At 51.0% G+C, this 27,524-nt stretch overlaps 1 protein-coding gene and 1 long non-coding RNA gene across 3 annotated transcripts; one reads left to right on the top strand and one right to left on the bottom strand.

Moving 5' to 3' along the window:
* Positions 1–407: 407 nt before the first annotated feature.
* LOC125127843 (tyrosine-protein kinase ZAP-70) lies at positions 408–26,923 on the top strand. Of its 2 annotated transcripts, none has more exons than XM_047781507.1 (14): positions 408–575; positions 831–913; positions 9,211–9,661; positions 10,400–10,560; positions 19,673–19,811; positions 19,911–19,992; positions 20,078–20,124; positions 20,340–20,391; positions 21,440–21,632; positions 22,436–22,642; positions 24,496–24,688; positions 24,778–24,918; positions 25,018–25,130; positions 26,470–26,923. In XM_047781507.1, the coding sequence occupies exons 3-14, from the start codon at positions 9,260–9,262 to the stop codon at positions 26,585–26,587; spliced, it is 1,848 nt and encodes a 615-aa protein (XP_047637463.1). In that variant the 5' UTR covers positions 408–575; positions 831–913; positions 9,211–9,259; the 3' UTR covers positions 26,588–26,923. The 2 variants fall into 2 exon arrangements, with proteins under 2 accessions (XP_047637463.1, XP_047637467.1); XM_047781511.1 differs by lacking the exon at positions 26,470–26,923 and adding an exon at positions 25,287–26,462 and having other exon boundaries at positions 415–575.
* On the bottom strand, positions 22,932–25,390 carry LOC125127844 (uncharacterized). The gene is made up of 2 exons (XR_007135074.1): positions 24,991–25,390; positions 22,932–23,154 (listed from the first exon to the last, which is right to left on the bottom strand). It is a non-coding gene; the product is annotated as an uncharacterized LOC125127844 (long non-coding RNA).
* Positions 26,924–27,524: the final 601 nt, after the last annotated feature.

Raw genomic sequence — 27,524 nt, 5'->3', positions numbered from 1 at the left:
GGAGGTGCTTCGAACCTTTGCGGTGTAGACCAACTTGGGAGATTACTTCTCCCTCCAATTTTAATCTGCCGGTGGAATGAATCAGTCACTCATATGAGCAGTTCATCCAGGGACAGGCCCTGGGTCCATGCCTCCATTGGAGGGGAAACTGGGGGCTTTCTAGTTTCCAGCGAGTCCTGGGGATCCCCCTCCCACTGCCACTATACCACCTCATTCGGCCTCACAGCTCCCTTCCCTTCTCCCCAAGTTAGGGGTGTGCTCTTGGAGCCATCATTCTTGCATAACTCCTGCCTGCAGCTAGCCTCGCCCACCGCTCCCCTCCGCCACCTCTGCCAGAGCAGACTCTGCTGGGCCCCGGAAATGCCCTCTGCCCTCCCCAGAGCACGTGGCCCGCGATTTTCCTTGAACACAGCACTTTGTGACTTTGACGTAAACTTCAAACACAGCCCGCTTTCCTGTCTCCACATCAAGGAAATAGGCTGAGTTTCAGAGAAACCTGTTGCCAGGAGCGCATCAGGCCTTCCGCACTGGGTCCCTGCCCAGCTCGGGCCTCCGTGCTCTGCCGCTGTGTCCAGGTGAGTTGCTGTTCTCCCATCTTCTGCCTCTGTTGGGCCAGCACAGCCACCGCAGGGCCTTCTGTGGCTGCCGGCAGTGGGTGAAGCCAATTCCGCTCCCCCTTCCACCCCGAGTGAGAAACTCTGGTGGGGCAGGGCCTCCTTACACCTTGCCGGGGTGAGTGAGTGGGTGATTAGCCGGCAGGGGCCTCAGGCTGGGGGCTTAGGCTGCAGAGCAACTCAAGTTGTTTTCTTGGGCCCTGATTCTTCATCTAGAACCAGTTGCTGTGGGCTTTGGAACTGAAGACCAGAGACCTTGCAGGTGGCCTGTGCCTTGACCTCCATTGGCACATCCCCAGGTAAGTCATCCTGGATGGAACAGCACCTGGCTGGAACTGCTGTCTGCAGGGGTGGCCTGGGTCTGGTGGAGGAGGACACTGGGGGTACCTGAAGGGCTATAGGACTCTGATGGGTGGTGTCCAGCTGGAGAAGGAAGTAGACACGGCTGGTGGCCATCCTAAGCAGATCTCCCTCCAGATGGTCAGCCAAGTGGTAGAAGATACCTCTATCCAGGGGCCACAGAGATGCCTGCTCAGTCCCTAGCCTCCTGTAGGGCCCCAGGAAGCGGAGAAACCTCCAGAGAAAACAACCATGTGCTCTGGCCCCCAGGTCCATGAAAATGAGGGTGGCTCAACAGAGCCATGAACTTGAACATCAAAATGCTGATGAGTCCCATGAGGGGACCCAGGGCAGGCTCCAGCTTTGTAGAGGATCTCAGGTTAAAGGTGAAACGGAGAGGCAAAGGAGCAAACAGTTCTAATCCTGCTCAACTGCTGTGTGTCCTCGGCAAGTTGCTTGGCCTCTCGGAACCTCTGCACATCTGTTAAAGGCGGATGCAATTGTTGGCACCTACTAGGTGCTTGGCTCCTAACTGTTGGGTGAGAGGTTGGAAAGCTGTTCCAGGCAGGAAAGGGTCTTGGCAGGAAGCAACAGGGAAGCTCATGTGGTGAACGGCATTACCCTTGTCTCAGGGTAGTGAGTACACAGTAGGTGCTTAATAAAACTTTGAGATTAGGGTCAGGGACTATGGGATGGAAAGTCCTTGGGTGTCACCTGTGAAGCTTTTCTCCTGCCAATGCAGGGCTGCTTTTTCCTGTTGTTGCTTGTTCTCCTGCCTCACCACACAGCCCTGGCAAGGATGCTGGGCAGGCAGACAGCCGGGATGGTGTTTTGGTGTATGCTCTGGAGCCAGGAGGCCTGGCTCTGCCACCTCCTTTGTGTGCTGTGTGACCTTGGGCAAGTCCCTCCTCCTCTGTGTCTTCATGTTCCGAATCCACAAATCCTCCACACACAGTGTTCTCTCGAGGATTAGGGAGTGAATCTATCTAGAGTGCCTGGCACACAGTAGGTGCTGTGTAAGCATATTGGTGTAGTCTCAATTATGATCCCTAGCTCTGGGTGGTCTCATAGCCTCTGGAGACTCTCCCAAACCGGATCCTTAACCCACTGAGTGAGGCCAGGGATTGAAGTGAGGCCAGGGTTAAACTCTCTGAGCCTCAGTTTCTTTCGCTGAGGAATGGGGATTCCCATTTAATGGAGCGGCAGTGAGAACTAGATTAACTGGCTAATGCTCAGAAGAGGTGTAGGAGGAGCTTCCACTGTGGCACAATGGGGTAGGAGCATCTTGGAAATTCTGGGACTCAGGTTCGATCCCTAGCCTGGCACAGTGGGTTAGGGATCTGGCATTGCCATAGCTGCAGCTTAGGTCAAGACTGTGGCTTGGATCTGATCCCTAGTCCGGGAACTCCATATGCTGTGGAGTGGCCAGAAGAGGAAAAAAAAAAAAGAAAAAAAAGAAGAGGTATAGTAAAGTCTTTGGCAAGGAGATTATTGTTATTGTTGCTGTTTGACAAATATTTTTTGGGAGGAAGCAGGAGCTGCAGTGAAAACAAGACAGGTGTAGGTGCTTTGGGGAGCCCGGGCTGGTCAGAGACAGAGGAGAAAACAGCACTCAGACTTGGCCATCAGGGCTGTGATGCAGGAGGATGGGCCCCTGGAAGGACAGAGGAGGTGTTCAGATGTGGAGGGAGCAAGGGGAGTCATAAAACACTTTTGGGTGGAGGGGACAGCTGAAGGGACCTGAAGCATGTGGCCAAGAGAAGGGTGTGGGCTCTGTCCCAGGCAGAGGGAGCAGCCTGTGCAAAGCCTCCACCGGTTGGTTCCTTCCTCTCCCACCATTGGTTAGTGGAGGAAGCTTTCAGGTCCCCCATTCACTCTTCTCTCCCAAGGAAGCCCCCATAGACCCTCACCCCTCCTCAGGCTGCCAAGTTCCAAGGACCTTCAGAGGTGTCTCCATTCACCAGAGCGGGCTGCTTATCTTCTCAGTCACCCATATTAGTAACCTCCACACACCACAAATGTTTATTGGGTACCTACTCTGTGCCTGGCTGGTACAGGCGGGGGAACAAGATCTCCTCCTCTGTCACCATGCTTACATTCTAACAGGGGACAAAGAGCCTATGTCACCAAGTTGATAGTATATCACATTTTTGGTGGCGAAGAACAATAACACTGGGTCAGGGATAGAGAAGAGGCGAGTTTAGAGATGGAAGTCAGGAAGGCTTCCTGGAGGAAAAGGTGACAATTTCGCAAACCAGAATGAAGTGAGGGATATTGGGGGAAGGGTGTTGGGGCAGAGGGAACAGCCAGTGCAAAGGCCCTTGGGTTGGGCCAGGCCTGATTTGTTCTAGAACTCCGCATAAGTAACATGTGGCTGGTGGGGAGGGAGTAAGAGCAAAGAGGTGATGGGGCAGATTGTCCAAGGCTCAGGGGGCACTGTCAGGACTCAGGCTTTAACTTTAAGTGAGGAGAGAGTCCCGGAGGGCTGCCAGCAGAAAAGGATGTGATATGATAAACAAGGGTGGGCCAGGCCCCTTGCTCAGTACTTGGTGACCTTTATCTCATGGAATCTTGGCAATCCCCTGGTGCTGGTCACCTTCGCTGGCCCCGTCTTCTAGGTGGGGTCTGGTGAGCTGAACCCTCTGCCCAGGACCTCACCGCTGCTCCCCCATAGAATCATGATTCTGAGATCAAACCTGATGCCCTGGTATCAGGAGAAAGACAGGAGGAGCCTATCACTGTCTACAGCACTGTCTAACTGCTGTCATGGTGATTTGGAATATAACCAAGGTGGCATTTTGTTGGCTGACAAATGTCTGTGCTGCCTCTGTTGGTGGCCTGTGGACTGAGGAGCTGGAAATGTGGTTTTGGCAGGGGACTTGGGCTCTTGGGCAGAGGACTGAGGTCAGTGAGAGGAGGTGTGTGTAGTGAGTCCCCATTCCAGCAGCACCCTGGGTGGGGATGCTTTTGGTGTCTGGCTGAGGGTGGCACACAGGGCCTCCAGGCCTGGCTGCTGCTACTGCAGCTGCCTCCTGCCAAATCCAGTTGGCTGGTTCATTCTGCTGCAGGTGAGTGCCTCAGTCTCCCCTCTGCTTTCTCATAGTAGACGTTTAACGGGGGCTTTTGATGCTCAGATTCTGTTCTCTGGACCAGCAGAGCGTGAAGGTCATGCTACACAGGTGTGGGGATTAAACAACACCCAGAAGGGTTCTTCAGGGCCGATCTCCTCAGAGTCTTTAATAAGATAATGCGCTTTTGATCACTGGGCCCTTTTTTCCTTTGAAATATGTTTGGGAGGTGGTCCTGTGGGTCTGGAGCTGATATAATTTAACCCTGCCTTTCCACCCTGCCTGAAGTGTGGAATTTAGGCAGGTCCATCTAGCCAAGGATCAAAGTTTCTTCCTCTCCTCCCAGGGCCTGGTTGTGGGAAGGAGGCTGAGCTTTCACGGTTTCCCAGTAGAGCTGCCAATTCCAGGAAGGCCAAATGAGGGTCTCTGACCTCATGAGAAGCTCACAAGCTTGAGGGGAGGCTGGAGGGGGTCATCCCAGGTTGGACTGGGGTGGGGGAGACTCATGGTGAGCACGTGTCCTGAGAAAGCCAGCCTGTCTTCAGGGACATGGCTCAGGACAGAGACATCTGATCCTCCAGGAGGCTGCTGACCGCCAGGCTCCTCTGAAAGCTGTGGTTGCAATGGTTGCTGTCATTATTGGCAAGAAGTCAGGGAAGTGGAGATAAAGCTGAGGAGGCACTGGAAAGGCTCCTTTCCCTGGACACCTTGGCCCCAGGTCTGAAGCAGTAAATCGTGGCTTCTGGCCCTGGACTGGGTCCCCAGGTCTAGCTTCTCCCCACTCGGGCTTCCGCTTCCGCACTAACCTGCCTCTGGCTACCCAGGCTGCACCTGCGGCCACCGAGGGGCGGAGCTTCTCAAACTGTGTTGTTGACAGTTTCCTACCACAGCTTCCTGCCCCAGCGACCAGCCTCACTACCCCCATCGCTCCCCGTGGTCTCTGGACAAACCCCCATTTTGATGCCTTGTTTTAGGTTCTCATGCCTTGTGGGGAGCAGGCCTGTGAGTCTGCCAGGCAGGGCTGGCTGTACTGGGGGAGTGGAGGCAAGAGGGAAGGGTGCATGGATAAAAGTCTGAAAGTGAATTTGAAGGGAGGCTAATGGGGCAGTCTGGCTGGAGCTGAGGGAGGGCTGAGGAATTTAGTTAGAGTCAGTGATGTGGGCAGGAGGAAGCTACAGTAGGTTCTTGAGCAAGGGAGGCTTTGGGGAAGAATTGCCTAAAAGCAACTTCAAGACCCCGGAGATTCAGCTCATGTGGGAAACAGACTGTGGAGCTTTAGCCGACCACAGGCACTCTGTGAGTTAGATCTAGATCTCAGGTTTTATTAATAGAAACAGCTGGTGGAGATCAGAGGAGGTGATAGCAGCACAAACCGACCTGAGGAAAGAGATCTGATCTGGACTAGACAAGTGGGAGTGGCAGCAGTGTGGCCATAGACAGGATGGCCCAAGTAGGGGACAGGGGTTGGAGAAGAAGAGAGAAGGAACAGAGAGGGAGGGGGCAAGACAGGGTGTTGGTGCAGGACCTGAGAGGGTTACAACACTCAAGCAGGAGCGGCGGGGGGTCACAGTGTCCATCACACCGGGGACCCAGCCTCAAGGAGGGCTCCAGATGCTTGCCTGCAGCCCACCAGGTGGTGACATCTTGTTCCTTGCAGCTGGAGAGCAGCCTGATGGAGGTGAGGGAGCAGATTATTTGGCTGGGTGAGACAGAGGAAGGCAAGGAAGTGAGGCAGGAGTGTAGACAGCCCTGTCTTTGCTATTTAAGTTATATCTAGTGTTCCGTGTGTCTATGCCTTCCAGCTCCCTTTCCCTTCCCCCTCTCCTTTTTCTGGCTGCACCCATGGAATATGGAAGTTCCCTGGCCAGGAAGTGAATCCCAGATGCAGCTGAGACATACACCACAACTACAGCAACGCTGGATCATTAACCCACTGTGCTGGGTTGGGTGTCAAATGGGCACCTTGGCAGTGACCCAAACTGCTGCTGAGACAACGCCGGATTCTTAACTCACTGTGCCACAGCGGGGACTCTCTGCCCCCTTTTAATTAAAAAAATTAAGATATCATTTACATACGGTAAAATCCATCCATTTTAGTGAAAAATTGTATGAGATTTGACGAATGCATATAGCTGAGAAACTACTATCTATCTCAATCAAGAGATAGGCTATTCCCTGAATTTCCTCATACTCCTTTGTAGTCAGTCCAACCCCCCACCCTCAGCTCCCTTCCCACTGGGCTTGCAGCCTCTGCAGCCACTGTGTGTTCTACAGTTTTGAATGGAATTATGTGGTTTGTAGCCTTTTGAGTCTGGCCTCTTTCGTTCAGCCTGCATTTTTGAGATTCATTCACATTTTGTGCATCAGCACTTCCATTCCAGGGCTGAGTCGTATCCCATTAAAGGGATGAACCACATTTTATCTACTCATCTATTGCGAAACATCTGAGTTGTTCCCACACATGGGCAGTTGTGAATGGAGCTGCTGTATACATTCCCGCACAGGTTTTTGTGTGAATGTAATATTCCATTTCTCTAGGATGAATATCCTCCTGACTATTTTTAAACAGTCTTATGGAATGATGACCTGCGTCTCCAGGTCCCTGATTAATCACTTGCCTGTAACTATTGGGACATCCAGGACCCCAAAACCCTAGCCCTCCCAACCATGGAGTTAGAATCCATCTGGAGGAAAAAAAAAAAAAAGGAGTTCCCAGAGTTCCCTGGTGGCTCAGTGGGTTAAGGATCTGGTGTTGTCACTGCTATGGCTTAGTGCAGCTGTGGCAAGGGGTTGATCCCTGTCCCCAGAACTACTATGTGCCACAGACACAGCCAAAAAGAAAAAAAAAAAAAGAAAAGAAAAGAAAGAAAGAAAAGAGTTCCTTGGTGGCCTAGGGGTTAAGGATCCAGTGCTGTCACAGCTGTGGTGTGGATTGAATACCTTCCTGGGAACTTCTGCATGCCACAGGTGTGGCCAGAAAAAAAAAAAAAAGCCATTTAGTTAGAATGCAGATGTCCCACTCCAGCAGCCCTGGTTCTCACTCTAATATCTTCCTTTCAGCCCCAGTACCCATCGTTGAATGTTCCTGAACACCTAGGGAGAGGCAGCCTTTCTCAATCTACAAAAGCTTTCTTTGCATCCCCAGCTTTCAATTGCTTAACTAAGAAGGGGACACAAGGACTCTTCCTTGAACCCAAAACTGTGCCTTGGTGGCCTTGCTGGGCCCACCTCAGTAGAGAAATGACCAGAAACTCTTATGGGGAGATACTTTTTTTCAACATTATATAAAAAAATTACAAATATACAGAAAAATGAGAACAATTCATTTTACAAATGATCCACCCCTAGATGCCACAATAGACACGTTGCTATATTTGCTTTATCACAAACAGTTGATCCTAGTGATTAGGGGATTATGCATCTGCCAGTTCGCCTACTTGCTAAAACTTCTTTGTAACCCCCCAAACTAATGCTTGCTGCACTTTCGTGGTCATAGGAGGGTGTGCGCAGAGTGGTGTGAAGTTTGAGGCAACCGTTGTGCTGGTTCCTGCTGAGGCTGAACAAGGCAATGCTTTGCTTTCTTGTTTCAGCTCATACTGTAAACAAGTCTCCTTCTCACAGTCTATTTGGCACCACATTTTTGTGCTTTTTGTTGGTGTGTTCACTGTTTAAATGGCGCACAAGGGCAGTGCCGAAGTGCTGTCTGGTGTTCCTAAGTGCTAGGAGGCTGTGCTTTGCCACACAGAACAAGTCCGTGCTGGATAAGCTTACAGTTATAGGGCTCTTGGCCAAGAGTTCAATGTTAATCAACAATATAATTAATAAGATGTCTTTAAACAGAAGTACACATAAAACAAGGTTATCTGCTGATCTGCTGATGAAAATGTTGTGACCAGAGGCTTGAAGGAACCTAACCCCAGATTTCTTTTCTTTTTTTTTTTTTTTTTTGCTTTTGTCCTTTTTAGAGCCGCTCCTGGGGCATATGGAGGTTCCCAGGCTAGGGGTCTAATTGGAGCTGTGTTTGATCCTTAGCCTCGCTCAGTGGGTTAAGGATCCGGCGTTGCCGTGAGCTGTGGTGTAGGTCCTAGATGTGGCTTGGATCCTGTGTTGCTGTGACTGTGGCGTAGGCTGGCAGCTGTAGCTCCGATTGGACCTCTAGCCTGGGAACCTCCATATGCCAGAGGTGCGGCCCTAAAAAGACAAAAGAGAAAAGACAAAAAAAAAGTTTTGACATCACCATCACCCCAGAAAGCTGAAGGTAGATAATTTTAGGTTATCTGCCTCACCAGATAGCTATAGCTGAATGTCCTTAATTCCTCCTCCCCACATAGAGTCATAACTTCCAATCCACACCTCATTTTGCTTAGTAGCTGTATCAAAGTTCACATTAGAGTTAAATCCTAATGTATTTAATGGACCTCCCATTGATGGATATTCAGATTAGTTTATGTTTTCTAGAAACTCAGTCATGGAGGCAGCGGGGCAGAGCAAAGGGGAATTTGTCAGGCTGCAGGGAAAGTCAGCGGAGAGACAGGAAGCCTGATGGAGTCAAGTTCTTTTGATGAGCAAAGCTTGTTCCAACTTCAGGGCCTTCACCCTTGCTGTTCCCTCTGCCTGATGGGCACTCCTCCATGCTTTCTGGGAAGTGGGCTCCTCCTTATCCTTCAGATCTCAGCTCAAATGCTACCTCCCCAAAGAAGGTGACCATCCCAGCTACAGTGGCCTCTTCCCATTTAGTCTCACTCTATTTCCTTTAAACCCTGACCTCAACCTGTAATTATTATTTTTGTCTCTTTCCTTGTTTATTGCATCCCCCCTCTCTCCGACAGTTATCTTCAGGAGGGTAGGGACTATGTCTGCTTATTCACCCTTATCTCTCCTACCAGCCTGAAACAGTAAGAATTCAACACGTGTTTGGGAGATGAATGAATGATTCCGGATGCTGGTGTGTGCAGGTTGGTGGGGGGTGTCTGGGCACTCCGCACTAGATGTGAAAAATCAAAGGCTGGCTTGGGACTCCCCAGTCTGAGTCCTGCAGGCTGGGGCTCCTCTCCAGCTTGACTCCAGCACGAACCAGGCTCTCCACCATCAGCACACGCTGCTAAGGGTCCATCGATGCCCTTTGATGTGGGCAGCCTTCTACTATCTCTGGGCCCTGACATGCCCCCAATCCCGCTCTGAAACTACAGGGTCTGGAGAGGCGCAGGGGCGCGCAACCTGCGCAGGGCTGCGGCGGCGATGCCGGACCCCGCGGCGCACCTGCCATTCTTCTATGGCAGCATCTCGCGCGCCGAGGCCGAGGAGCATCTGAAGCTGGCGGGCATGGCCGATGGGCTCTTCCTACTGCGCCAGTGCCTGCGATCGCTGGGAGGCTACGTTCTCTCCCTCGTGCACGACGTGCGCTTCCACCACTTCCCCATCGAGCGCCAACTCAACGGCACCTACGCCATCGCTGGTGGAAAGGCGCACTGCGGCCCCGCCGAGCTCTGTGAGTTCTACTCGCGTGACCCCGACGGGCTGCCCTGCAACCTGCGCAAGCCGTGCAACCGGCCGTCGGGGCTTGAGCCGCAACCCGGGGTCTTTGACAGCCTGCGCGACGGCATGGTGCGGGACTACGTGCGCCAGACCTGGAAGCTGGAGGTGAGACCGCGAGGCCGGAAGGGGCAGGCCTTGGAAAGGCGTGGTCGGAGGGGTCGGGGTAGGAGGGTGGGTCCATGGAGGGAGGGGCCAGAGGGAGAACCTCGGTCCCCGAGAGGCGGGCTTTGGGAAGACTGGGTCGGCGGAACCGGCCCTGGAGGGACAAGGGAGCCATGAAATGGGGGAGAGTGGTGGTCTTCGCCAGCCTGCGCTTTGCTGTGCTGCGCCCGATTTGGATGCTGGAGGAGTGGCGCCCAGCTGAGGGAGGGCCCTAGGAGGAGACCTCGAAGGCTGGGGCATGAGTGATGCTTTGGTGCTTGTCCGATCCAGATGGGAAAGTGGAGGTTGGGAAAGGTGGGGTTGCTCTGAGTTCCGAAGGGGCCAGGCTTGGGTTGGGCGCGGGGCCTAAGAGGATAGTTGGCCGGCCGGTGGGGGTGTGGTCTTCAACAGCCTGCACAGCACCACGATGCGCGATTTCCAAGGGTCAAATTTTCAAGAGTTTAGGGCGGGCTGGAAGGCGGGGCCTGGGCCGCGGCCCTGGGTGGACGGGGCCTGGATGGATTGAGGCGGAGCCATAGAGATGGAGGTTTGGCTGCCTAAACAACTCCCTGCAGGTGCGCCTGGGTGGGTGGGATATCTCCGGAGCACGGGGCAATTGGGAAGGTCCAGAAGATGGAAGAGGGTTCTCGTGGCCGCGCACTTGGCGACATTTACGAGTCTTCTCCGCCCTCTTTTCCCTAGGGCGAGGCCCTAGAGCAGGCCATCATCAGCCAGGCCCCGCAGGTGGAGAAGCTTATCGCCACGACAGCTCACGAGCGGATGCCTTGGTACCACAGCAATCTGACTCGCGAGGAGGCCGAACGCAAACTCTATTCCGGCTCGCAGACCGACGGCAAGTTCCTGTATGTGAGGCTTGGAGCTTGGGGCTTGGGGTGGCGAGGCTGGGGCTTGTTGGCCTGAATCTTGGAAGCTGGGTCAGACCTCAGTGTGCAGTGGGCAGTGAGGGGTGTGCGTGTGCTCACGAGTAGGAGTGGTTAGTGCTTTTCTGAGTGTGCGCAGTGACGTGATATGGGAAGGCAGCAATGGTGAAGACTCCAGAGTTGGAGGGCCTAGGTTGGAATCCAGCGTCTGCTACCTACCAGCTGGGGACGCTGAGCAAATAACAGAACTGCCTGCTTCGATTTCCTCTCCTGCATTCAGCACATTATTTACTAAATACTGCTATGTGCCAGGCACTGTTTCAGACACTGAGGACATGGCAGTGAACAAAACAGAAATCCAGTGTCCTTGTGGAACAGGTAAACAAAAAGTGAACTGATAAAAGAGAGGAAGTGCTGTGTGTGGGGCTGGAGAGGGGCTTGAAAGTTGAGCTTAGGTGGCCAGAAAAGCCCTCTCCGATCAGGTGGCTTTTGAGTAAAGAACCGAAGGAGGTGAGATGGGAGCTGTGAGCTCTCTGGGAGGTGTTCCTGGCAAGGACACAGACCAGGAGGCAGGTGCTAGGCATGTTCCCAGAAGCAGCAAGGAGACGAGTTTGCTTGGAGCTGGCTTAGTGAGGGCTGGAGTGGGAGGGGGTGAAGGCAGGGAGGTGATTTTGGTTCTGACTCTGAGTGAAGTAGGAATTGAGCAACTCCCTGGAACTGCTCTGAGGATGAGGGTGGTATCTACCCAAGGATCTGTTATGGGGTTATACGAATTAGTATGTGTAAAGCAGTAATAAAGTATCTGGCACTAAAAATGCACTAAATGTTACCTCTCTCTCTTTTTTTTTATTGCATCTGGGAAGTTCCTGGGCTAGAGATTGAACCCATGCCACAGCAGCAACAACACTGGATCCTTAACTGCCAGGCCACCAGGGAACTCCCTGTTAGCTCTTACTGTTAGTGGGTGAATGTGTCTATCTCTGCCTGAGCCAAGCTGAACCATGTGGCTGTTTGCGAGTTTGTTATTATGAAAGAATCTCTAAAGCTCTTTAGAAGCCCTGCTGGGGCTGCTGCTTTCTGGTCTGGACATGAGTTATTTTGTATAACAGATGGTATCCAGATGTCAGCTGAGGCCACTGGGGCCTTGAGATACAGAGAAACTTGGTGCCTGGCTCTTTCCAATGACCTCAGGAAGTCTAGCATCCTCCCCAATATGTCATGAATTCTCCCTTCTCATGGTTGCTTCTTGGCCTGAGACCCTGTCTGGCTGAATCTTTGCTGTCATTCACCTCCCCCAGGGCTGGTCCCTTTCCTGGGCCAGTCAACTTGGAGGAACTGACTCCTTGTCTTGATTCCCCACCCCTTTGAGGTCTGAGCATGGGTATCAGGATTATATGCAGGTCTCCCACAGGATGCAGGCCCCTCTATAAGATTCTACTGTCATCCAATAAAATATTTTTTTCCACCATGCCTAACAGATCTAGGCTGTAAATTGGAGAGAGGTTTCCAAGGCTTCTGGGTGAATTCTTGAATACATGTTACGGATGATACTCAGCTGGAAGGATGGCTTGTGAACAACTTAAAAAAGGGCTGTTTTTGACTCATGGACATAAACAACAGTCTCGTGTTTGCGGGGGCGTAGGGGGGTAGGAAAGGGATGGATTAGAAGTTTGGGGTTAGCAGATGCAAACCATTATATACAGAAGGGGTAAACAATGTGGTCCTACTCTGTAGCACAGGGAACTATATTCAATATCCTGTGATAAGCCGTAATGGAAGAGAATTTGAAAAAGAATGTATAGGAGTTCCCTTACGGTGCAGCAGATTAAGGATCTGGCATTGTCACTGCCGTGACTCGGGTCACTGCTGTGGTATGGGTTCAGTCCCTAGCTTAGGAACTTCCATGTGCCTTGGGCACAGCCAAAAAAAATTGATGTGTGTTTATTTATTTATTTATGTATAACTGAATCTCTTTGCTATACAGCAGAAATTAACATAATATTGTAAAGCAACTATATTTATTTATTTCTAAATGATTTTTGTTTTTTCCATTATAGTTGTTTTACAGTGTCAATTTCTACCATATATCAAAGTGACCCAGTCATACATATATATATATATTCTTTTTCTCACATTATCCTCCATCATGTTCCATCACAAGTGACTGGATATAGTTTCCTGTGCTATATAGCAGGATCTCATTGCTTATCCATTCCAAAGGCAATAGTTTGCATCCATTAACCCCAGACTCCCAGTCCATCTACTCCCTCCCCCTCCTCCTTGGCAACTACAAGTATGTTCTCTATTCCCATGAGTTTCTTTTCTGTGGAAAGTTTCATTTGTGCCATATATTAGATTCCAGATATGTGATATCATATGGTATTTGTTTTTCTCTTTCTGACTTAATTCACTTAGTCTCTAGTTCTATCCATGTTGTTGCAAATGGCATTATTTCATTATTTTTTATGGCTGAATAGTATTCCATTGTGTATATATACCACGTCTTCTTAATCCCTTCATGTATTGATGGACATTTAGGTTGTTTCCATGTCTTTGCTATTGTGAATAGTGCTGCAATGAACATATGGGTGTATTTATCTTTTTCAATGAAAGTTTTGTCCGGAATGTATGCCCAAGAGTGGGATTGCTGGGTCATATGGTAGTTCTATATTTAGTTTTCTGAGGTCCCTCCGTACTGTTTTCCATAGTGGTTGTACTGATTTACATTCCCACCAACAGTGTAGGAGGGTTCCCTTTTTTCCACACCCTCTCCAGCATTTATTTGTTGACTTGTTATTGATAGCCATTCTGACAGGTGTGATGTGGTACCTCATGATAGTTGTGACTTGCATTTCTCTAAGAATCAGTGATGTTGAGCGTTTTTTCATGTGTCTGTTGGCTATCTTTATATCTTCTTTGGAGAAATGTCTATTCAGGTCTTTTGCCCATTTTTTTCAATTGCATTGTTGGTTTTTTTGCTGTTGAGTTGTATAAGATGTTTGTATATTTTAGAGACTAAGCCCTTGTCAGTAGAGCAACTATAATTTTAAAAAAAGATAGGGCTGTTTTCTTTAAGAGAGAAACACACCTTTTCATTTGTATCAGTTAGTTTTTGCTATGTAACGAACCATTCCAAGACTTACTAGCTCAGAACAAGAGTTTACTTCTTCTCATGATTCTGTGAGTCAGCTGAGTAGTTCTTCTAGTTTGGGTCAGCTGGGCTGGGACTGAATAGGTTGGGATGACTGTGACTGTGGCTATTGGTTCAGTGTCACCTAGGTGATAGGGAAGAGCAAGCCATGCTGTCATTGTCCAGGAGGCTGGCCTGGACTTGTTCACGTGGTGGTGGTTGCAGGTTTCCTAAGAACAGTCAGAGAGGGCAACTTATGATGATACACAAGCACTTTTCACGCCTCTGCTTGTGTAACGTTACTGATGTCCTCTTGGCCAAAATGAGTCACATGACCCAGACCAGCATCACTATGGAGAAGGGACTACCCAAGGAAGAGGAATTAAGGCAGCTAGTTTTGCAAATAGGATTAGAGCAAGGCAGTCATAATGAAGGTGATTGACATCTCAAACGTGGATGTTTGGGGCATCTTTCCTTTTGGACCCTGAACTTGAAAGCAGAGCCTGCATCTGATACTTTTAGAGGGCTCTATCTTCTAGTACCTAATGGTGTCTAGTACTTGTCCAGATGTTATCCCCCTTCATCCAGATGCTGCATGCTCCCCCTCTCGAGGGTGATGCCACTAAGACCTTATCAACCATTGTTCATACAGCTCTGCACATTCATATCTCACCTGCCCTTGCACATGTTACCCCTGGTGTCCAAGTGTCCAGGGACTCTCTCCAACTCAGACACAACAAAGGGAAGTTTTCTGACTTTCCTGTTAGTGCAGCCAATTCTTTCTCCTTGTCACTGCTTTCTCCTTCATAACATGTAATTGCATCTTTCTTTGTTTTTCCAATCTAGGTTCCCTTCTCCGGTTTCAGCTCCAGGCTCTAATTCAACTTTCATCATCTTAGAGGCTTTGCCTCTCTTCTGTCTTGTTTTTCTCTCTTTTTCTTTCCTCTCCCCTCCTCCCTTCCCCCATCCTTCCTTCCCACTTTGCACAAACACACACAGATAAGGATTCCATCATTCCAGTGGTTTAAAAAAATTTCCTCCAGATTCGCTAAGGCCCCCTGACATTATCAAAGGATTCTGGGAGGTGGGAGCAGTGAGTGGAGGGGGGAACAGGTGGGATTCTGACCCCCGTCCCATCTCACCTTTGACCTGTTTCATCTCTTAAGCTTCTAGGGAAGATGTTGTTTGACAAAGAATTCTATGGTCCAAATGTCTGCAAACATTCTTCATTAACCCAGCAGAGTTTATACCAGGCTTAGAGTTGACCAGTCTATTGGGATAAGATGAGTCTCAGGAGAACCAGAGCCAGAGGCTTTGAGCAGCTGTAGGTGCTTTGGAAATCAGGCTGGTTTGAAGTATCAGGGGCGGGTAGGACCATCATTGGCCACAGGAGATTGAGGCTGAGGAAGTTAGGGTCTGGGTACCATATAGAGACTGCAGCTGATGCTCAGGTCCAGAAGCAGTTAGAGAAGTGACATTATGAGGGACAGTGGGTCATGCAGGGAAATGTCAGGAGACTGGAAGCTACTACCATGAGCCAGACTCTTGGAAAATTGGGAAGGCATGCTTCAGGTAGAAGCTGTGGTAGCTTCTTCTTGTGGGTCCTGTCTTCAATAACTGCTTTCTCAATATGTGAATAGTTAAGGGCTGAAGGTCAAAGCTGTAGGCACAGCACTTTGCATGGAGCAGCACTGAGACGAACATCCCTGGTACATCGCTATTCTTGGGATAAGCCTAGGACTGGTCTAATGCTGAGATACAGGTGCAGGTGTGATAGAAAGATACACACCACTGTGGCATGAAATCAAGACCATGGCCATGCTTACCACTGACCTCTGCTCAGAGCTGCTGACGAATGGCTGGAATTGAACCTATTGCTGTTTGCTGCAAAAGCTTGCTTCCTTTCTGTGTAATAGCAGCATATGTGTATTGTTGATTCAACTTGAAAAGACACTTGAGCCCTGGAAAGGGCCTTCAAGAGTATATTGTCAAGTATTTCTTAACCTCTTCTGGATCATAGACCCCTTCAGGAATCTTACTGAATCTGAACCCTCTCACAACCCCCAAAACATATTTACCCCAGAGATTTTTTCATACAGTTGTACGAGATCATGGTTGATTCTGAACCTCATTGTTGGAGCCCTTTTCATGTTAAGAACTTCTGGTTTCATTCTGTTGTCTTATTTTACGTGTGAGGAAATACAGGGCAGGAGCAACTTACTGGTGGTTACACAGGTAATCTGTGGCAGTGCTGGGTGTCAGTCCCACTGAGCAATTAATTGTGTGGTCAGAAATGGATTTGCATGCTGGCCCTGCCCCTGCCAACCATGCAATCTAGGCCAGAGACGTAAACTCTGTGAACCTCAGCTTTCTCATCTGCAAAATGAGGACAATAATAATACAAGGCAGAATGTACTCCACATTCCTGTAGAGAATGTTGTGAAGATTAAATGACAAACATATAAAGCATTTAGCATTTAGAACAAGTACTTTTTTTTTTTTTTGGCTGGTCCCATGTCATGTGGAAGTTCCCCAGCCAGGGATCAATCCCACACCATAGCAGCCACCCAAGGCACAGCGGTGACAATGCTGGATCCTTAACCCACTGAGCCACCAGGGAACTCATAGAACCAGTATCTTAATAAGTGGTAGCTCTTATTTTTAATCACCATTGTTAGGTTCTATATATTTTATTTTAATTAAAACCTTTAGTGAAAAAATTTTATTAAAAATTTTTTTTATTGAGTGTAGTTGATTTACAATGTTCTACTAGTCACAGGTATATGACAGAGTGATTCAGTTATAAATATATCTATCCTTTTTCAGATTCTTTTCCACTATAGGTGGTTACAAGATGTTGAGTATGGTTCCTTGTGCTAAATAGTAGGTCCTTGTTGGTTATCTATTTTATATATAGTGGTAGGTATCTGTTAACCCCAAGGTTCTAATTTGTCCCTCCACCTCTTCCCCTTTGGTAACTAAGTTTGTTTTCCTTCCTTCCTTCCTTCCTCCTTCCTTCTTTCTTTCTCTCTCTCTCTCTCTCTCTCTCTCTTTCTTTCTTTCTTTCCTCTTTTTGCTTTTTAGAACTGCATCTGCAGCATATGGAAGTTCCCAGGCTAGGGTCCAATCAGAGCTACAGCTGCCGTCCTACACCACAACCACAGCACCAGATCTGAGCCGAGTCTGCAACCTATACCACAGCTAATGGCAACCCGCCAGATCCTTAAGCCACTGAGCAAGGCCAGGGATCGAACCCACATCCTCATGCATACTAGTTGGGTTCGTCACCACTTACAGGAACACCCTGTAAGTTTGTTTTCTATGTCTATGAGCCTATTTTTGTTTTGTAAAAAGTTTATACATATCATTTTTTAATATTTCATGTATAAGTGATAGCACATAATATTTGTCTTTTATCCGCCTGACTTACTTCTCTTAGTCTGATAATCTCTAGGCCCATCCATGTAGCTACAATTGGCATTATTTCATTCATTTTTATGGTTAGTAGTATCCCATTGTGTTTTATTTAAAAAGTGGAGATACAAGTTGATTTCTTAGCCAGTATCTGTAGTTTAAGTTCAGGTTTTGAACTCCAAGGACAAAGAACAGCCACTACCTGATTTTTTTTTTTTTTTGGTAAATAAAGTAGAATTTGTGGCATTGAAATATATTTGGTGACCACACCAATGCCTGCCTACGAAGGTTGGTGACTGCTCTTTTATGAACTCACATCTCTTTCCAAAGACAGTGTATCAGTTAGCATTTGCCATGTAACAAACTAAATTATTGTAGCTTGAAACAATGGTGTCTCTTCACCCTTGATTCAGTGGGTTGGCAGTTTGGGCTTAGTTCAACCTATTGTTCTTCAGCTGGTTTCTTTTGAGCTTGTTTGTGTGGCCGCAGCTGCAGGGTTGACTGGGACTGGAGGGCCTCGGATGGCCTCACTCACTTGTATGGCAGTTGACAGGGTAGCATGCCATGATTCTCCTTTGTGTGGCTTCTCTAGCAGGCTAGCATGGACTCATTCACATGGTGGTTGCAGGGTTGCGAGGAAAAGCAGGAAAGGGCAGGCAAGCCCCAGTGCTCAAGCACTTTTCAAGCCTCTTTTTGTGTCCTGTTTGCTAATGTCTTATTGGCCAAAGCAAGTCGCGTGGTCAAGCCCAGATTTAGGAGATTCAGGACTAGACTCCATCTGTTAGTGGGAAGAAATGCCTAATAGCATGGCTGTTTTTCCAATATTCAGCACATGTTTGCTGGTGAGAGCCTGGGCATTGAGTTTTTGTTGTTAGTTCAAAATGTATAAGTTTTGACCTTACAAGGAATTTTCACTTCTCAAAAGAAGAGAACTTTCATTAGAGGCCATAACCTCCAGGCCAGTCCTCCACTCTAGTATGGAAGTTCCTTCCTTTCTTGGGACATTTGCATCTCTTAATTTGTTGTGGAATTTTCTTCCTTGCCTTTGGTGCTCCCCTTTTGCCCTGCTTCCTTTTCCTCCCTCTCCGGGTGTTCCCAACTGTTGTGGGCTGGCCCGGGACGATGTCAGTCTTGTTCTCTGGGGAACTTGCTGTCTTAGAATGGATGGGACCCCTCTGTCCCCCACTCGGTTGTGCCATGGAGATTTAGGGGATAGTTGTTTGTCCCTTTTGCCCAAGGAAGGGTCTGACTGCAAGATGGGCTCATACCTGTCTTGCACACGGTGTCCTTGCCCTTAGAACAGTGCCTGGCACATTGTCAACACTTAGTAAATGTTGGTCCAGTGAATGGACATCATGGGCAGGGCCCAGGCCCTGAGAATTTACCCACCTGGGGGTCACCCCATGGCTGTTTCCTGCTGCCAGCCATCTCCTCCGTAACTCAGTTCAACCCCTTAGATTATCAGTCAGTTTTCTACAACTTCCACAGGACCTGAGACCCCAGGAAGAGCTGCCTTCCCTCCTCCGTTGGAAATCTACTCTTAATCCTGGAATAGAACCTTATTCCAGGAACTCAAGACAAAACTATTTGGTGGGAGATGCTGATTGGCATCACCATGGAATGTGAGGGTGCGTGCAGGTGGCCCTAAATTGGTGTGTGTGTGTGCATGTGCATGCATGCGCATGTGTGCAAGTGCGTGTGGTTGGACGGGTTCTCACCACACAAAGACACCATCTTTGAGGATGGTCCATTCTCATTCATACACATGGAATATTTGTTTATTTATTTTGGCAAATTTCCAGAAGAGGATGATCAAAGGGTCTTATTCTGTTAAAGGTTAATAATGGAGTCTATAGTGATGACAGGCTGACTTGTTCTGATTTGTATGAAGGTGCCCTGTGATCTAGCCATGGACTCGTGCTTACTTTTATTGCTCTATGTGTAGAAACAGCTTTGTCTCTCCAAGAGAATAGTCTTAAATCTTAAGGCTCTGTGTCCACCATAGATGGAAAACTATCCCTTCGTGAATGGCCAAGTGTTTCCCCCACAACACACACACACACACACACACACACACACACACACACACACACACACACACACACACACACTGTGGCCAAGTGTCCAGCCATGATTGGCCAGGTATTCAGCCATGGAGGACCAGGTATCCCCCAGTGTATGGCCAAATACCCCCCACCACCGAATGTCCAAGTGCCCAGCTATGGCTGCTGAGTATTAGGCCCTGCAGGGCTAAGTGTCCACTGTGGGTGCCCAGTATTCCCCTGTGGTTGGCCACACACCTGCCTTTGGACGACTGCAAACATGGCCATCCTTCCTACGACTGCTCATCTCCTGCCCCAGGCCCACGCACAGCCTTCTATCAGTAGGTCTGGAGGTTGAGTCAGGCCTGACCTCGGCTCCCACAGTCCCTGCTGCTTCTCCATGAGGCTGTGGGGTGCAGAGCCCATAGGGTATGTGTGTGTGGGGGAACTGGGGCCCAATGGGAGGGCGCCATGTTGTGGGCATGACATCTTCTCCTTGCCCTGCCAGGCTGAGACCCCGGAAGGAGCAGGGCACGTACGCACTGTCTCTGATCTACGGGAAAACCGTGTACCACTACCTCATCAGCCAGGACAAGGCGGGCAAGTACTGCATTCCCGAGGGGACCAAGTTTGACACGCTCTGGCAGGTGAGCCCACCCCAGGGCGGGCACTGTAGGGGAGATGTTGTGGTGGGGTTCTGGCTCATGGGGAGGAGGGGGGCCCAGTCCTGACTCTGCCTCCTGCAGCTGGTGGAGTACTTGAAACTGAAGGCCGATGGGCTCATATACTGCCTGAAGGAAGCCTGTCCCAACACCAGCGCCAGCTCAGGTGAGGAAAGGTAGCAAAGGGTCAGGGGTGGGGTGAGCAGGAGACCCCGGACACCACCCCCTCACTGTCCCTTCTGCTTCCCCAGGGGCCGCTGCTCCCACGCTCCCAGCCCACCCATCCACATTCACCCACGTGAGTCAGCGGCTTCACAGAGTTGGGGCCTCAGAGCCAGGCGGGAAATGGGTCCTGTTTGCAGGGTGGGGCACGGGGGAGGTGGGGCTGCGTGAAACAGAAGAGGGTCCCCCCAGCACTGACCCTAGGATCCTCAGAGGATGTGGGTCTCATGAGAGGGCCTGGGTACCTCCCTCTTGGGCCCTGCTGACCTTTGCTGATCCCATGACCTTTAGCCTCAGAGACGAATCGACACTCTCAACTCAGATGGATACACCCCTGAGCCAGGTGAGCCAGCAGAGGTGGAGGTGTGGGGGAAGGTCTCTGTCAGGCAAGAGCGGGGTCCTGCCAGGGCCCTGGGGGGAGTTGAGGGAGGGATGTGGGCCATGCCTGACCTGCAACAGTGGCCCTGGTTGCCCTGTGTACACTCTGTGCCTGCAGATGTCTGTGTGGGCACATGCATCTTGCCTACCTGTGTGCATGAGTGTGGGTCCTGCAGAGCAGTAGACCTGACCATCCCCGGCCACCCTTGGCACAGGCATACACCTGTTAAGCACCTACTATATGCTAGTCATGCTCCAATCTCACTGCGTGTATGAGCTTGCTGAATCCTCCAGACAAGTCACATGAGGCACTCATAATTACTCTTGTTTAACAGATGAGAAAGGAGGGTCAGTAACTTTCAGGACCATAGCTAGGTAGCTGTGGAACTGGGATTTGAACCCAGGCAGTCAGGCTCCAGAACCCTGTCCCTAAAACACCTGCTGCAGATGCTTATGTTTAATGTGTGGATGCAACCTGTGCACGTGGGTGCAGAGAATATGCATGACTGTAGGTGCACACAGAGGCTGATCTAGAGCCCCTGTAAGCATGGCTGCGTGCTGCATATACAGACATGCGCAGCCACAACACGGTGCACGTGTGTCAGTGCACACGCACACAGATGGGCACGCTCCAGCTGGTGCACTTTCGGTTACTTGTTTGGATACACCTTTAGACCCCCATCACACACCGAAATGTGGGTTAGAGTATATGTGGGTGCATATGCGTGCGTAGGCAGGGGCACACGTGTGTGCACACTAGCCAATGTACACACGGTTACACGTGTACGTAGAGGCATACGCCTTTGGCGCTCTCTATGAATGGGGTTTCCCAGTTCACCCACAGAGGGGGCTATAAGTGCACACGCGTGAACACACATGTGCCCCTGGGTCTGGATGGCGCCCCTGAGTCTTGTGGTGCAAGTTCCTGCTGGGTGCCAAGGCTGCCCTGCCCCCTTGGCCTTGTGCCTCTCCTGGTGCCTGACTTGGGAGCACATGCCTGTGTATGTGCCCAGCACGCCTAGGGTCCTCTGAGAAAGTGCGAACCATGCCCATGGACACCAGCGTGTACGAGAGCCCCTACAGCGACCCTGAGGAGCTCAAAAACAAGAAGCTTTTCCTCAAGCGTGAGAACCTCCTCATGGCTGACATAGAACTTGGCTGTGGCAACTTTGGCTCTGTTCGCCAGGGCGTCTACCGCATGCGCAAGTAAAGCCTGGGGTTAGGGAACCACTGCAGGGGGCAGAGGGGGAGTGGCCTCTTCAGGCCTTGGGCTGGGTCCAGGATGTGACTTCAGGTCGCCCTCGAAGCAGATGTGGGACAGGAAATTGCATGTTGGGGGGGTTACTTGGGGGAGCTCAAGTCGACACCCAGAGGGAACAGAGGAGCAGGCCCACGGCAGGGAGAGGTTGGGCTGAGCTGTAATTGCAGCAGAGGGCTCCCTGATCCCATGGAAACTGCAGAGGGGACCCCTCTGACCCCCTTCATCAACTGGTCGTTGGATACAGGCTGCCTCTGGGGAGGGTGAAAAAAAAATTTTTTTTAAATAATTTTTTTGCTTTTAGGGCTGCACCCAGGGCATATGGAGGTTCCTAGGCTAGGGGTCCAATTGGAGCTATTGCTGCTGGCCTGCACCACAGCCACAGCAATGCTGGTCCCCAGGTGTGTCTGTGACCTACACCACAGCTCATGGCAATGCCGGAGCCTTAACCCACTGAGTGAGGCCAGGGATCGAACCAGCAATCTTATGGTTCCTAGTCAGATCTGTTTCTACTGCACCACGATGGGAACTCCTTGGGGAGGGTGAAACTTTGAGCCAATTTTTTTCAGGGAGTAGCTGTTGGCTGCAGGCTGTCCCCAGTCTGGGTGGCTGAGGGCCTGCAGGGAGTCTGGGTGGCAAACCCCAGCATCCACTACACAAGTCTGGGGAAAAGAAAGGGGGGTCGGGTGGGAACGAGGGCCCTGGGCCGGGTTGTGACAGTTCACCCATGTCCCTCTGTCTGTCCCACCAGGAAGCAGATCGATGTGGCCATCAAGGTGTTGAAACAGAGCACAGAGAAGGCGGACAAGGACGAGATGATGCGGGAGGCACAGATCATGCACCAGCTGGACAACCCTTACATTGTGCGGCTCATCGGTGTCTGCCAGGCAGAAGCTCTCATGCTGGTCATGGAGATGGCAGGTGCCGGGCCCCTGCACAAGTTCCTGGTCGGGAAGAAGTGAGCTCCTGGGCTGGCTGGGCCTTTGGGATTGGGGGGCTGATCCTGTCTACCCACGGGTGTGTTCCATTCATTTCCCCCAGTTCCTAGATACATTCACACCTAGGCCCACCCCCCCCCCCGATACCCTGCCGCTCACACTCACACTGTGACAGATCTGACTCCAGGTTTGACTTTCCGCTCTGCTGCTAACTTGTGTGACCCCAGGTGGGTTTCTTAATTCACCTGTGTCTCGGTTTCCTCCTTGGTACCACCAAGATGTCACAGTATTTATGTCCAGGGGCCCTTGTGAGGATCAAATGAGTTGATATTTATAAAGTGCTCATAACAGTGGCTGGCGCTGTCACAGGAGCTTTGTAAGTATTAAGTTCTGCCGCTGGTGCTTCCCCAGCTCTCTGCCAATTCACAACCCATGTGAAATTGTCAGTGGTCAATTGTCTTTGACCTAAAGCAGGGTCAGAAAACTGCAGCCAGGCTTGTTTTGTACGGCTTGGTTTTGCATTTTTCAAGGTCTGTAAAAGAAAAACAAAACAAAATAAAGAGGCCTGTGTGGCAGAGAACATATATGTCCTGCAAAGTCTCTCTGGCCCTTTAAAGAAAAAGTTGCCCAACCTCTAATCCAGAGAAAATGCAGTTTCATTTGCGTTCCCTCTTGCGTTACAACATGATATTTTACGCTCCTGGAAGCACCTGACCAGGAACCCCAGTTCTCACTGGAGCACATGCCTTCATGGGCCCTGGGCTCATGTACTCAGTCATTCTACAGGTGTTTGCTGGGCAATTTCTCTGTGACAGGGGCCACTACCAACACTTGGGATGATCAGTGAATAAAGAGACAAAGCTCTGTGCCTTGTATTCTGCTTGGAGAAGAGAGGCTTTAAATAATAATTGTAATACAATATAGAATAGGTTGGAAGAGAAGTACTATGGAAAAGAGGATGTCAGAGTAGGAGGAGAAAAGTGAGGTGATGTTTATGCAAACTGAGGAGGGCAGCCAAGTGTAGCTCTTGGGGAAAAGCGGTCCAGGCAGAGGGCATAGCCAGTGCAAATGCCCTGAGGTGCCTTGTGTAGTGGAGGAACTGAGAATAGGGCCCCACGGCTGAAGCAGAGTGGGTACCAGGGAGAGGGGGTGCCAATGTGGGTAGGGAGGTGTTGGGCAGGTGGCGCAGGGCCTTGTGGGTTGCGGGGCGGGGGGGGGGGGACTTGGATATTAACCCTGAGTGGGATGGGAGCCCTGGGAGGCTGTGAGCAGAGGAGGGGCAGGACCTGACTCCAGTATGGGAAGGACAGGCTGTGATGGGTGAGGGCAGAGATGGCTGTTCTGGTCCAGGCTGGGGATGATAAGGCTGGTCCACAGTGGCAGAAGCAGACATGGAGAGAAGTAGGGGGGATTCTGGAGAGATTCTGAAGGCAGAGCTGCCAGGGTTTGCTAATGGATTGGATGCAGGGTATGAGAAAGAAGAGCTGAGAGCAAGGCTGGTGCTTCTGAATAAAGGAAAGGATGGAAAGAAGAAAGGGTGTGTGTGTGTGTGAACAGTAGGCACTTGGCTTTGTCTTCACTAACTTTGAGATGCTCGTGAGACCTTCCCTGAGGGCACACAGAGGATACAGGCAGATTTGTAAGTTTGGACATTGCAGTGTATGGGTGAAATTTAAAGCCTTGAGACTGGATGAGGGCAGAGGTCTGTGCCCGTTTCATTCATTTTGTGTCCTCAGCCCTGTGCCTGGCACACAGCAGGTGCTCAATAAGCATGTGTTCAACAGAGGCTCAGCTGGGTCAGAGAGGTAGGCTTTGGCCCTTCAGGGACTTGGGCTGTCCCCTCCCAGCTGTCCCTGCCTTTCTCTGCGCCCAGGGAGGAGATCCCTGTCAGCAATGTGGCGGAGCTGCTGCACCAGGTGTCCATGGGGATGAAGTACCTGGAGGAGAAGAACTTTGTGCACCGTGACCTGGCGGCCCGCAACGTCCTGCTGGTCAACCGGCACTATGCCAAGATCAGCGACTTTGGTCTCTCCAAGGCACTGGGTGCCGATGACAGCTACTACACTGTGAGCCCCCGACCCAGGAGTGCCCAGGAAGGTAGGGGGTGGGTGGTGGACCCCTGAGCCTTGTCCCAGCAGCATCTCCCATCCCTCAGGCCCGCTCAGCAGGGAAGTGGCCGCTCAAGTGGTACGCGCCTGAGTGCATCAACTTCCGCAAGTTCTCCAGCCGCAGTGATGTCTGGAGCTATGGGGTCACCATGTGGGAGGCCTTCTCTTATGGCCAGAAGCCCTACAAGGCAGGCGTGGGCAGAGGCGGGCGATAGCTGGGTGGGAAGGAGGGGTGGGGGTGGGGGACCCTGGTTACTCACTCATGCCCTTTGCTCTGGCTTGAGCAGAAGATGAAGGGCCCCGAGGTCATGGCCTTCATTGAGCAGGGCAAGCGGATGGAGTGCCCACCAGAGTGTCCACCTGAAATGTACACACTCATGAGCGACTGCTGGACCTACAAGTGAGTCCCACAGGGTGGGAGGGGACCTGGGCCCGGGGCAGGAGGTCATGATGCCCAGTAGTCATCCCACCTAGTGTCTCATCCCATCCAGTGAATCACCAAGTTCCTGGCCTTTCCAACACTCAGGACCTTTTGTCCCCCTGTGTCTATGCTCAGCTCTTCAATGCACTGATCCTGCCATGCTCCAGTGGCCCAGCACCCAACACCCTACCTGTGGACACCCGGTGATCCAGCATCTGAAACCTCTAACATTCAACATAGTGACCCTATAGTACTCAAAAAAGTTAGTGCTCTTACCCAACATGTGATACTGAAACTCAGGGCCATTATATAATTCCTGTTTCCTATCAGCCAACATTCAACACCTCACTACCCAGACAGGCCGACACAGAAGCACCCAAATACTCAATGCCCCTCACTTCTGTCTGTTCGAAGCTCAGTGCTTGCACACCCAAACTCCTAACACCATCAGTATCTCCACTTCCCGTCAGACAACAGGGAACATGCACTGAAGCTCTTACCTATACTGATCAGGTAATGTGGGCCCTCCAATATTTGATACCTTTGCTGCCCCAACATCTATTAGGGGCCAACACCCATCATAGGGACACCTGAACACCCAAGCAATAGAAACCCTATTTATGATAAATGAATAAGTGATCAGCCAGTCCCTCCTCTACCATGTATTAATCCAGCCTCTATCAGGAAATGCTCAACAAACATCCCCAGAAATTCCTGCTGTGGTGCCATGGGTTAAGGAGCAGGTGCTGCCACAGCTGTGGCTCAGATTGAGTCCCTGACCTGGGACTTCCATATGCATCAGGTGTGGGTAGAAAAAGAAAAAATAAAAACCCCAACACCCTAATGCCTGAAGAGGCTAGAACACTCTGACACAACACAAAGATAAGCTACACACAGTACCATTAATACCCCAACTTTCTACTGGCTGGAACCATCAATACTCCAGCGTTCTGCTCTGTTACTGGCAGCGTACCTGCATCTGTATGAGGTGGCCCCTAGCACCCAAATACCCTGGCCAAATATACATGCTCAGTACTTTAGCATCAATATCCCAGCTCTCTGGTCAATGGCTGTGACCTCAACATTCAATGAGCTCCCTTCCCAGTCATCACTTAATATGTGCTTCCCTCCTCCAATCCTAAATGTTATCAGCTCTTTTATTAGGTGGTACAGCAACCTTACTCTCTCACCCAAGAGAGCCCTCCGTTACCCCCGCCCCCAGCCCCACTGCTTTCTGAGCTCCATGCACGTCCGCCCACTAGCTGTCATTGGGTTCTGGGGTTGTGGTCAGCGGCCTGGATCTTCCCACCCCTCACAGGTGGGAGGAGCGTCCAGACTTCCAAACCGTGGAACAGCGCATGCGCACCTACTACTACAGCTTGGCGACTAAGGCCGAGGACGCTGCAGCTGAGGGGAAGGAGGCCGCCTGTGCCTGAGCTCCAGCCTGAGGCCTGTATCCCCCAGTTTCTCCTCTTGTGCCTATAGCTCCTTCCTGGGACCTCAGTCCGGCTGGGCTCAGCTCAGTTTCTCTCCCCCCACCAGCTGGACTGTGGTAAGGGGAACAGGCCTGAGGCCCACACTGGTCTAGGAGTCCCCACCTGGTCACTTGTCCTCTCTGGCTGGGGGAAGGAGGACAGCAGGGAGGGTGGGCCTGGGCTGAAGGGATGTTGCTCACAACAAGGACCCTTTTTCCTATGAGCCCTGAAGGGCAGACTTTGGGGGTCCTCAGGTGGCAAGACCTCAGTCACTGGAATAAACTCAACTTCTCTCTTGTTTGGGATCCCTTATGTTTCTGGGGTGAGGTTGGGACCAGAAAAGGGGCTGGGGAAGGGGTCCATGAGAAGTGCCTGAAAGCAACTTTCCCTGTGTGAGCCGGAGGGCTGGTTTTCCGTCTCCGCCCTGGGCGCATCTTCATGCAGGTGGGGTGGGGCCGAAGAGCTGCATGCCCTGCTGGCCTTGGCTACCCTACCCTCCTGGTCGGCTTGAAGCAGGTGCTGACTGTTCTGCAGCATGTCAGCATCACCTGGAAAGGTTTTTAACACGTGCCGGCCTTCCCCCCCACGCCGCCCCCACCCCCAGCCGGGGCCCAGCGCCCACGTCTGCCCCGCCCCCACAGGTGCCTCCCCAGTCAGCCCCGCCCCCACTCAGGACTCTCTCCCAGCCCCCCACGCCGGCCCCGCCCCCACGCCAGTCTACCTCCAGCAGCCGGCCCCGCCCCCACGCAGGCCCCTTCCCCAGCCGGCCCTGACCTTATGACAGCCCTTCCCAGCCCGGTACGCCCACATCGGGCCCAGTCCCCCACGCCGACCCCTCCCCCCACGCCCCAACACAGGTATGTAAAGTCTCTTCAGGCGCTTCTCTCCGCACACAGCG

This window comes from Phacochoerus africanus, chromosome 5, assembly GCF_016906955.1.
Source record: "Phacochoerus africanus isolate WHEZ1 chromosome 5, ROS_Pafr_v1, whole genome shotgun sequence".
Classification (NCBI taxonomy): Eukaryota; Metazoa; Chordata; class Mammalia; order Artiodactyla; family Suidae; genus Phacochoerus; species Phacochoerus africanus.
This window is presented reverse-complemented; position numbering and strand designations above follow the sequence as displayed.